This window comes from Pempheris klunzingeri, chromosome 10, assembly GCF_042242105.1.
Source record: "Pempheris klunzingeri isolate RE-2024b chromosome 10, fPemKlu1.hap1, whole genome shotgun sequence".
Lineage (NCBI taxonomy): Eukaryota > Metazoa > Chordata > Actinopteri > Acropomatiformes > Pempheridae > Pempheris > Pempheris klunzingeri.
The window spans coordinates 16,628,793-16,641,219 of NC_092021.1; the positions used below are offsets into that span (position 1 = coordinate 16,628,793).

The 12,427-nt window shown below is 41.2% G+C and overlaps 1 protein-coding gene across 3 annotated transcripts in view; it reads right to left on the reverse strand.

Moving 5' to 3' along the window:
* grb14 (growth factor receptor-bound protein 14) overlaps positions 1 to 12,278 on the reverse strand; it is a 28,105-nt gene extending 15,827 nt beyond the window's left edge. Inside the window, exons 1-3 of one of the 3 annotated variants that reach the window (XM_070838107.1) lie at positions 12,210 to 12,278; positions 8,465 to 8,679; positions 7,159 to 7,288 (exon numbers count right to left, since the gene is read on the reverse strand). In XM_070838107.1, the coding sequence (XP_070694208.1) occupies positions 7,159 to 7,288; positions 8,465 to 8,652 (318 nt within the window). In that variant the 5' untranslated portion in view covers positions 8,653 to 8,679; positions 12,210 to 12,278. The other 2 variants (XM_070838108.1, XM_070838105.1) reach the window with 2 other exon arrangements.
* Between the last annotated feature and the right edge of the window lie 149 nt (positions 12,279 to 12,427).

A 12,427-nucleotide genomic window follows, 5' to 3' on the forward strand; every position in this document is an offset into this window, starting at 1 on the left:
GTATGATGAATGCCACAAGACGAAACGCGTAAAGTCTTTCTATATACGTGTTGTACGTATAAGTCTTGGAGTTCTAACCTCTTGGGAAGCAGGAGGCCGTCTCAGACATAAAATACATTTCAATAAAGTAGCATTCACAAGTACACACAAGGACATGTACTACCCCCTACTACTAAGAGAGAGAGAGGTCACACAACAGCTCTTACTCTCACTGCCATAATTCACAACCCATATCGTTTAACTGTCAGAATAGACAAAGAGGCCTTGTGTAACCGAGCATGCCATCTTTACCGGGCACGCCTATTTTAAAGTCTTTTTTAGTCATAAAAATTGGAGATCAATGTCAAATAAAATTGTTAAAGTTCAATGGTTGCCAAGTATATGTACAAGACTAAATTGTCTAGTTAAACATATTATAATGCATCTAACTTTCCACTGGCATTTCACGGAACTATTAATAATCATTTCAGAAATTACAGTAAGCACACGTCTGTACAAGTGCTTGCATGAAAGATACCAGATGCTGTGGAGGGCAGATGCCATTTCAATAAAGCTATTAATGCATTTGTAAGGAAGAAACAGTCAAGGAGCCTGGAACTCATTGTGTGAGGAGGTCCACACACGTTCAGCGCTGCTATGGTAATACTGTATATTTGGTAAATGTTCAGACAATGCATAGTTTATGCCTTTTTAGTACAGTTGATGTATTAGTCGTAGTGTGAATGCGCATGGATCTGTATTTCTTCTTCTTTCTTTGCATCTCCTCTCCTTTTAGACGCAGACAGTGCATGGCATTTCCTGGACTTCACAGCACTGAATGTGGAAGTTTGGCACCAGTCATTGTCCTCTCTTTCAACTCATGAGAACAGACAGGAAAAGAAGAACCTCCCACTACTGGCTTTGTGTTTATCTGGAAACACAGCACACTGACTTGTGAGAGCACAGACAAGCAGACGCTGCTAGTTATCACACAGCTAAAATGAATTGGAATTAATGGAGCCAGAATGATAACAGAGTCTCCACAACTCCCATAACAAAGCCAGCTCCAGACACACTGTCCTTGACCAGGATTGATTGAATCAAGACCCCTGCAAGCTGTGTCAAAGTTACAAGACAGCAACCGGAGGTGAAGGGATGCAGACTGTATTTGCAGGTATGTATATCCTCCCTCAAACCCTATCCCTTGACTGTACTGATTTATTCCCTGAAATTAGCCTTTAAGGCAGGGCCCCCTCCCAGACAGGTAAACCTTAAAAAAGCCAGAGAAGTGACGAAGTCTTTAAGATACACAGGGGAAACAGAAGTGCATGGGCAGTATATAAATGGGTGACAGTAAACGTACATAACAACCAAGAGGAAGTGAATGCACCAAAAGTAAGTAATAAAACAGTCATCAAAAAGTTTCAACCCCTCACAAGCTAAGTTACTGTAGTGGAAGAATTATCTGCATAGCCCTGCAAGTGATTCACAAGTGTTGCTGATTGAGTGAAACCACTGTCACCTCAACAGCTACTGAGGTTGAGACTTGAAATCCTGAAAATGTAGCAGAGTATAAAGTAGCATTAGATTTAAATGAGGGCTGAACTGTTCTGATATTCATTCATGAACAGGCGATCAATTAAGAGTCAAACTGCAAAATGCACTACATTTTGTCAGCACACTCTTGTACTATATTTCTACTTTTTAATCGTACTGTTGAAAATGAAGAAATATATACCATCTCTGGTTGGGTGCCTGACATCCCACTTACTCATAGCAGTGAATAGAGTGAAAAGTTGCCTCTGTCACACGTGCACTGCAACCCTGAACTTATCTAGACAAGAACCCAGAGGAGCTGTGTGTTAGAATGTAAATGTCCAGATCAGTTGGCCCAGACATTAACTGGACTTTACCAGCCAGCTCCCTGGTACAAAGTCTGTGTGCCCATGTGTGAACAGAGCAGGCCATTGTCTGGCGAATTCACAGCGAGCGATGATGATGATGATGAGTGTAGCAGCTTCCTACTCTTCTCCACTCTTTCCCTGATATTGTGGATGTGTCCAAATAGATAATCTGTAGTCCTGATAAACGTAAAAGTCCTCCTCCTCCTCGCTCTATCCAGGCACCACCCCTTGCCCTACTGGAAATGCTCACATAAAGTGGCTAAAAACTGTACTTAGGAACAAATGTCTTTCACCACCACTCTCTTCAGACTAACTGTACTCAGGAGCTGTGCTGTGCCATACACAGTTAAGCAGGCCAGCCTTAAACGAGGTGAGGGATGCATTTTCACTCAAAGTACCACTTGCTTGCTTAGCCAAATCCAAGTAAGTCATTTGCATTTGCAGGTGAATTCATGTGGTTAGGAGAGAGAGAGAGAGGCGTTTGACTATTCATATCAGAGTACTCAATTCAATCCCTGACAGTTGCTGTTTACACCCAATCCAGGTCTGCAGCTGTCAATCCACAACTTGCTATACATTCTTTGAGCATACATTCTTGTAGTTTATCAAAAAAATATAAATAGCCACCACAATATTTATAACTAAATTCATTAGGACCCAGCAGAGGTGGTGAGTTAATTTTATAGAATTCACGGGCATTATTTGGTCTCATTAGTAAAAGCATTTATCGCTAACCCACTAAAAGAAGAGATTACATGACTCCTGATTCTCACATTAAACTATTACGGTATAAATCATTATCTCATCACTTAAATACTCAAATTGGTGTGTTGTGGAAAAAAATAATAACCATAGAAAACTAAACTCCTGAGTGTGTTTCAAAAAACTATGACTGGCATCAGTGATATATCAAATGCTGATTTGCATTTGTAAAATTTGATGATACATAAGGTCTGGCATCAGCAAAGCTGTTTGATCAGCGTTCTGACAAATGATTAAGTAGGTGACTAAAAACAACATGAATAAATGTTATGTCTGTTAAATGTGACCATGTGGACCTCATTACATCTGCTGTAGAGGAGAGGCTGAAACTCTGAGCGAAGAACACAGACATGGTGCATGTTGCATCTGAAATAACGTCTCTAAAAGGGCAGGCATTTCCTCTGAGTCATATGGCCAAACTGAACATTCAACACCGTCTGGACACACACAGTCTGTGTGCCTCTGGTTTCTGGTCGGACTCCAAGCATGACTGCCCACTATATTCCTGGAGAGTGGAGGCTGTGCCAACTACTTGGACTTCCTCAAAACCTGTTTATTTTGCCACTGTATCATGAAGATAAGAAAGTTCTTCTGTGATGTTATGCTCAAAGCCAGCTTACAATACCCTTACCAACAATATGAACATGGAACCGTCTTCACAATGACCAGCTGGTCTAAATTTTGTGTGTTTGCGTCTGCAGTAACATGGTGCCGTCTTACAGTTTCAGAAGCTGAACCCTTGGTATTGCCAGTGGGCACTTTTCCTGAGGTCACATTGAAAAGTGCATGAGGATTTTATTTCACAAAGTAATCTCTAATGTCACAGTTGTATGTCTGAAACAGCTGAGGTAGTACATGACACATTCTGATTTATTCACCATGCAAATGTACAGTCACAGTTGTCTTGACCTATTGTACATCTAACAATGCATTTTCATAAAACTGACTATATACTGAAAAAATTTATTTTTGAGACAGAATATTCATTTTTCTCATTGACATAGTCTAGCAGTTAACACTTGCTGGTTTTGGTGATGGTCATAGTAATGTACCATGACACTGCAAACATTATCATGGTAATCACCTAAGTCAGTACTTGAATGTTTCTTACCAGACTGGGTTTTTCTATTTAGCTGCAATACAGTAGTTCACCACCAGTGGAGGACTAACGCTGGATTGAAGGGAGTGACTGATATGAGAGAAAGCAAAAGACCACGGAGAAAACATGCGTCTGAGTTGTGAAGCCAACAGTCCAAGTGATGATTTTTGTGATAAGTTTGGTTTCAGTTAATCTAGTCTTCAGTTTAGCTAATCGTAACCCATTGATTAAGCCGGACGAGATCTCGAAACCATGGCTCCACTCCCCAATCACTGCACAGACTCACAAATGGCTACAAATGAAATCACTGGCGTAAAAAGGCAGCACCGATATTTGGGTTATTTTAGCTTAATTTGTTTTTTTTACAGTGGGAGGAAGTGGAGACACATCATCCATCACAGTCCTTCGATGTTGACAGCATGGCTGTTTAAAGAGAAGAGGATACAGGAACAGCACCAGGCTTTGAAGCACTTTGACAGTGGCCAAACTATGGAATTACAACTTCCAGGTCTGCTATGTGATACCACTGGCCGCAGACGGACCTTTCTGTAAATCAACATTTACTTTTTTCTTTTTTCCTTGAGGTAAATCAGCTTCCTAAAACAAAAACTCAAATAGCCCTCGTTTAAATCATCATGTCCTAAAAGTTGAATCCAGAGATATTGTCCTTGGCATAATGAACTGTCATGTGAGTGAACCTGAGTCTTAGCAGCTGGGAAACGCTAGGGTGCTTGCCCTATGGGCCCCACAGATGCGGAAGATCTAGGTAATTTTACACCTGGAAGTGAGTGTCGACGAAAACGTTTCTTTGTTGACGGTGCACTGAATGAATTAACCTAGCAGTGGAACACTTGTTCATCCGAAGGGTGAGAACAATGGAACGAATTGGAACAATGATACCATTGATTTCTTGGGGGGCTACTGAGAGATGGTCATAACACTGTGACATGAGAGTTGCAACATAAAAAACAGCTGGTCAGTCTGATATACTCCCTTATTATTCCCAATACAGCAGCTGAAAAGACAAAGTGACGAGCTGTCAGGCACAGGCCTCATCAGCGAGATACATAGGGATCATTTTGCTAACAGAGAAGCCACATTGCTGCGCAGAGAGGTCAACTGGGTGTCTTTTTACTCCTTAACTGAGAAACTTGAGGTTTATTCTCGCACTTATCAAAGAAAATGCCAAATCCGTGTAAATCCCTGACCTGTCTTCACAATAGGCTGATGAGACCACAGGAGAATTGGCAATCACTCTCTAATTTTCTGATGCGAGACCTTGAATTGAGTGAAGATGGAATAGAGCAGAAGGGCTCATTTGAGACTTTGTATATCAAGTGGAGACACTCCAGTGTTAGATCATTAAAAGCAGTCTTACCACAGTGCCTGCAGAGGAACAAATGCCAATTTGATAATGCTATTATACCAATCGCAAATATACTACCGAGTACAAAACTCGGACAAAAAGCACTAGAAAATACTTTCTGTATGTATATTTCAATGTCAGCATGAAAGCAACACATGAGCACAGAGAGGTCTAAAACTGCTGATACTCCTTGGTAACTGCTGAGCTCTGTAATTTCAAGCTTTCCTATGAGTCATTGCTTTGAGCTGCCCCCTGCTGCTACACACATGCATACACAAATATACGGATTTATACACACAGACGCCACAAAGATACTGAAAAACCTGAAATCTACTTCAGCATACAGTCTATGGATCCAGATCCAGGAAATATCTAGTGGTTGACAAACCAGACTAATTTAACAGCGCTGGAAAATGTATAGAAAAAAATCCATTTTGAACCCCATGCACTTTTGAAGCGGACCCATAATTGTTAGCTTTCCACCATAATGAATGTGCTCTCTTTTTAGAATTTGGCATTGAGTTCTGTATAAACATATAAATCAACAGCAGATCACAGGGTCAAATTAAATAATTTCTGTCTGTGCATAATATTAAATTTTCTCCTTACTTGCACTCATTTCGTTGAAAGATCAGAAGGACTTAAAGCAAAAGATTATTCACTATGAGTTGTGAATCTTGTCTATACAAGTTATCATAGACTGATCTATTGTCCAAACGATGAGATCATTAGATCGCATTGGCTAGTAGTAGCTGTACAACACTATGGCGGTATGGCATTAACAAAAATGCTCTAATTGGTAAAGGAATCTTTTCAAAAGATAGTTGGTAAAAATACAAATTATTAAAATGAGATTTTTTTTCTATGTATCTAAAGACACTGGAGTGCTGTATCTTTTTTAGTGCTTCTCCAAAACCAAAAAACACAAGAGCAAAAGCACAAGTTATGGATTAAACAGCTATTTAAACCAAGCTAACAAGGTAACTTGGAAGGTAACTTCCCAAGCCAAGGAACACATCATTAACAAACTACATTTTCATGTCAGGTTACAAGTTACATTACAAAAATCCCAATTTAGAGCCAACACGTTCACTGGGTGGGAGCCAGTTCTGCTCTTCGCTTGCATTGGGGAAAATACCCAGACCCTTCAACAGGGTTCATAACATAAACGGTAATGTCTGCTGGAAACATGTAATTCAGCCAACTTGTGGAGTTAGTGTTGACTGACTAGCAAGCTACAGCTGATAAAGTCGAAACAAGTGACGGTTGTGATTTCTGACGACAAAATACAAACAGTCATTGGCTATCTATGTGAAGCTTTTTAACTACTTCTGTGTGAAATCCAGTGTCTCCAAAGTTATTTTAAAATTGGAGAGGTAAATCTGACACTGTTATTGTCAGCTGCATATGTGCAGTATTGGCCTGGAAAGCTTTGCAAGGCATATCAACAATAAGTAAGAAGGATGTGGCTTAGTGACGAGCGAGAAAAGTCCACCAAAACTGCTAAAACTGGCTTTAGATCTAGACTGGAGTGAACGTTTTTTGAACCACAGCAGGTACTTCCCCATATTCAGCACGACAAATCGCACACCCTGTGCTAAAACAAACGTACAAGAGTGGCCGTTGGGCACTAAGCCAGGTATTTCCTGGGTAAACCATGAAGTTATTATCAAATTTAAAATGCAATATCCACACGTGGTTTCAGACATCACATGCATTACCCATTTTATCTTGTTTCGTGGCCACTGCATGCAGGTACAAACCTGGGCTCTCAAAAACTAATATCACTGTGTGTGGATTGTCGGACTGTGCTGACAGCATTTTTATCCTCTCACAGCAACTCATTTACACACTCGCATAACTGGTTCTTCCAGTTCACAAGCCCTGAAGTTTCAGATAAATCACAAGCCAAACATCATGTAAGTATGAATTTATATAAGTTTAAATATGTCCTGAAGCTGTTTTTTCTGGCAATTGTTCAATTAAAGTAAGCACGACTACACTGCAGGTGGTATCTTTTTTAGAAGTGCTGTGAATGACACACTCACCTGAATTGCGCTACTTTTGGTCCACGGTAGTAAACATTCAGAGACAAGGCGGGAGAGAGTTGAAGCGGTGAGCTCAGGAAAAGGGTTTGGAACAGACGCAGAGAATGACTCCTCACTCTCTTTATTGCTCCTGAAAGACAAAAAAACAAAACAAAGTGGCAGACAAGGGCAGAAACAAACACGGCCTTAAATGTAGCTGATCGGATCCAATTTGAAATCAAAATGAGATCTCCTAGTTTTCAAAAGTGCAGAATATGTCAGGGGCAATGTTTTGCAAATGATGCATGCATCTGCAGTTTTCCATTTGATGTAGTAGTGAAGTCGAAGAAACAGGTTCCTATATTGCATGTGTCCCATATAGCGGAATGGGGACTATAAACGGACCAGGTGATTAAAAAAAAACTGACAGTTTGTACAGACACACAACACACTGTCTCTGTATGGACCCCTCCTGCGCTCAACAACCAGACGACATACCCCACTCACCGTCAGCCTTTTGATAAGATAGCAGATAATGCACATGTGAGCTGCCCTTGATTTCACCACTGTAATAAAGTAGCTACAGTGCCTGGACTGCTGGCTGGAGGAAGGGAAGCTATATCTCATCTTAAAAAAAAAACAAGTAAACATGTAAAAGGATTTTTTTTGCCATAATCTCAAAATATTAAGATTATATGTCACTTATCACAATCTCTGAAGGATGCATCATTCTTATCTGTGGTTTGGCAGTAAGGAGGTAGCCGGGAATGATGTTTTGTTCTTGCCTTCTAAAAACGCATTTAACATGCCCTTGCAGTGAACCAACAATTACATTTATCAGAAAAATATTGTGTGAACACTTTATCTAAAATATTCCATTATCATCATGATACGGTAAGAAAGAGATTTCAGCACACTTTTGTACATGATGCAGCCAAGACGGTCTCAGTTTCTTTAGAATGGTTCTGTCCTCTGACTGACGCTTTCTTTACTGCTCTGTAAACACAGCAGTTACTGAGTTACTAATTATCTCCCACAAACTAACAGGTGCTTGATTCGATTCCAGGTCTTCAACTGCACCGTTGAAATAATACATTACACCTCACGGACAGCTGCGTTTGTGTCGAGCCAATTGTGTTTACAGGTACAAAGTCTACACCACAGCTTTCAAAGTGTCTCACTCCTGCAAATACAGCTCACATTGTATAGTGTGGAGCAAAAAAGAAAAACACCACTTTCAGGTTTAATGCAACTGAATTTATCTTAATGGGATCTTCTAAACAGCCCGGTGTCATTCATGGCAAGTGTGGAGAGAAATGAGACTTACCTGTTCCCCTTGCAGAGCGTAGTCCTGATCTTCTGGGCATTTGGTGTTGGTGAAGGAGCTCGCAAAGGGATGAGGTCTGGGCTGGTAAAACCACTCACATTACTCTTGCCACTCTGAAAAATCTCTGCTTTCTCTCCGAGGCTTCCAGAAGTGTGTATTTCGTCCAGTGCGTTATTCATATCACTCATGTGGTCCAGCTAAATCCAAGGCATCATCTGGAGCAGAGGGAAGAGACGAGCTGTAGGACTGGAGTGTGTGCAGAGCACAGTTAGAGCAAGCTGGCTGGCGGGGCTCCTCTGCTCACACCTCAGCAGAGCACACCCATACACACACACACACACACACACACACACACACGCTCACTCAAGTCTCTCTGGCTCATCTGCTGCCCACGAGGCTGGCCCAGTGAGGCAAAATGATCCCTCCTACCCAAACATGATCCACCACAATAAAGATATTTTTAACACAATGACTCTCAAAATAGTCATCCTTGCTCTGACACTGTAGCTCACTAATTATCAACTAATTTGTTCAGCCTCCTCGAGTCTTTTGTTCATGTTGTTGCTTTAATTTCCCTTCTTTAGTTTTTTGATATAGTTCCCTTTTGCAACCTGGAAGGCAGGAAATGTGCACACAAAGCACACTTACACAAAGGGGGTGTCGTTAGCTCTGTAATGAGTCCGGGAGGGCCGCCAGTACCATAAAACAAACTGTTCTTTTGTCATGGACTTCGCACGGGGATCCAAATTGCACTTTAAACTTAGTACACTGTAGAAGGCATGCGTTGCACAAAGTAGCCAGCCGAGCAGATTGGCTGCGTTGTGGGCTGTGTCATTCAGTGACAGGCTCCATATGGGGGATGGTTGGGATGATAACATCTTTCTGAAAGGTAATGTGTAACAGAGTCTGACCAGGGGAGGACAAGCTACTGGAGATACGGACTAACAGGAAACATAGGGTTAAAGCAATACCACACTACATTAACACAAGACATGGCTAACTTGGTTACTTTGTTAATATGACAAGCTGGTACAGAGGTCAAAATCCACTTGTTTTTGCCTTCAAAAAGGGAAGAAATACACTAAGAACACAATGTTGCATCTCAGAATGATAAAACATAACGGATTTCACCTTCCTGAATACATATATTTTGTGTTGTGTAGCTTTAGCTAAATGGTCCTGTGGTGGACTGATACATGGTTAAGAAACCCCAGGCACCATAAGGCTGCCAGAAATAGCCTAACCCATAGCCTGAAATACATTATTTAGGTATTTAGGTGTAAGACACAGTTTAAAAAAAAAAAAAAAGGTTGCACACAGAATTATTGCTACAGAAAAGTTTATGACTAACCGACAAACAGGCAGAACTGGCTAATATACGCATTTGGCCCACCTTGATACGATTCTATTTGGATTACTTTGATTCAAAATAAAAATCATTAAATGTAACAATTAATTTTTTTTACTTTTTTGCAATTAAATTGTCTTTAAATGATGCACAGATTATGTTATGTGATAGAATTTATCATTGTTTTTTAAGAATTCAGGAATTCTACCATGTTGGAACTGTAATATAAAAAAACAACAGCAGTTTTGCTCCCATTGCACTTTCTAAAATGACATCATGGACACAGACTAATTGCCTAATGAGGCACTGGTTGTTACCATTTATCCCTACCAGCTCTGCTTTCAGTGCCACTGCATCAGGAGTGCCTTCACTTAGCTTGCTGACCTGCCACAGTGCTGATTATCAAGTTTGACAGGTGTCACTTTAAGGAAGACAAATAAGTTGAACCAAAGTGGGTGAGCACCTCATCTACGCTTAATAACTCTAGGAGACACCTATATACTTTTGCCATCCTGCAGGCTACCCATCAGCAGAGCAAGGAAAAGGGGATGGTGGAACCTAGATAATCCATCCACCTTGCTACCTAGTTGGCACTGATGGCTAACAACCAGCTGCTGCTGCTGGTGACCCTGTCACAGCTGAAACAACAGGTAAGACCTCTGTATCAGCTATGAGGTTACATCTGGTGAACCCCGCCTGCCGTAGACTGTATTGTGGCCCATGTTGCATAACTGCCCTCAAGCACAAGGACTGGGTGCTCAACTGCCACAACAAGGACTGTTTGGAGTCTAGAGGGACCCCACAACCACCTTGTCTCCTCCTGAGGATGTTCTCAACCCACAAAGGAGGAGGACCGAGTCATAGCAGGAAGGCAAGTGTGGCTCCCTACTCCTTGGCTTGATGAGCCTCACTGTGGAGGAAGGTGGAACTGCTGACAGGGACTCGTGTGTATGGTTCTGGTCATTCTGGCTGTGGATATCATTATTCAGAGGCATGGTTGGTGATTCGCATGGTTTATGCTGTTGCAGCGACCTCAAGAGGGTGAAAAAGTGTGCCTTCTAATCAGAGTGCTATAACTCCCAACAACAAACTATTTTATTTTGAGCTTAAGTCACACTATAGCTGCCCAGTTCAGCTCGATGCACTCCTTGTCCATATAATGAAATGCAGGGAAAGGGTGGCTGGTTAACACTTGTGCTGCAGCAGACAAAATCAATGCTTGTCCATTCATAATGGATCAGCAATAATTATGTCATTTCCCATCATTTGCAAGAATAATTATTTGTGCATTCCGAGTAGGCTTTATTGCTGCTGCAGGCCATTATTAGTTGAATCAATGCATCATTTCTGGCACGTTAGAAAAAGTATCGGACAAGCAAGGACAACAGCACAGTACAATATTGTACTGCTTTCCTGCAAGTTGTCCCGTTTTAAAATGTTAAGCTGATGTCAGAAAGCTTATTTTTTTGATTTAGTTGTGCTATATTGAATCATCTCATTTGAAAAATCAAACAATTTTCTTTCCATTACGGTCTAATGTCACAATGACGTCTTCTCTTTGAATTTCTGAGGGAATTATATTGAATTTAATGGGGTGTTCAGTCATTCCTATTTGTCTGGGAAACACTTTCAGTTATGCTTTGTCAGTTGACAGTAACTGGAAACCTTTTTACAACTTCATGTACATTTTTTTTTTTTTTTTTTAAATTAATGTTTTTTTTAGCAATCCAACAAAAAAAAAAATGTTTATTCTTAGGATTGATACCAAAACAGTTTCTACTTTACATTAAACTTGTGATATAACTCTTCATGCACAGGATCAGCACACATTAGCTGTATACCAATAAATAAACACACACACACACTGACGGTGTCAAACTCAACACTTGGTTTGACACAGACTGCCACATTGAGGTAAGTTGCTGCCATAGAAAATCAATGGTGGGAACAATAGAGAACAGCTGGATGATTATTACTTTGTCTTGTAGCTTGTAGCTCTAGAAACGTGTTGGAGACCTTGATGTGTTTCAGCTGTTTGCTCGCCAACTATCATTACTGGCGAAGTACTGTGAGGTTACAAACAGAGGAGAGAGTCAAAGCGTCCAGTTAGCTTGAATTCATTAGCAACTTTTCGGGTTGTCGTGCTAAATTTAGCAGAGTTCTATTAGTGACTTATTTTCACTACAAGTCAATGAAACGTACAATTAAATAAAACATGGAAGAAAAAAAAACACCAAGTTAATCGTTTCTTGGCGCCAAACCGACACTTAAAACAGCGTACAGTGAGTCTGTCGGTGCTTCCTGCTCCCTCTGCAGCAGCTCTTAAACCGACTCCACGGCACCGGTTTGTACTGATAATGGCGCAGCTGGTGCGGACCTCCGTGCAGCTGCTCCTACCTTGCGCCTCCTGAAGTGGAGTCCCCAGCTCAAAGCGTGAGGTCTGGCCTTCATGTCGCTGCTCCGGTGGGGGGGAATGAGAGCACACAGGTGCTCTGCTGCAACGTGCTCTGCGTCACAGGCTGCGGTCACCTGCTTTACCTGCTCTGTGAACAACAGGCTGCGTTCAGCGGGACGCCAGTTCAACAGTTTGTGCAGGAAAACGACACTGCGCATCA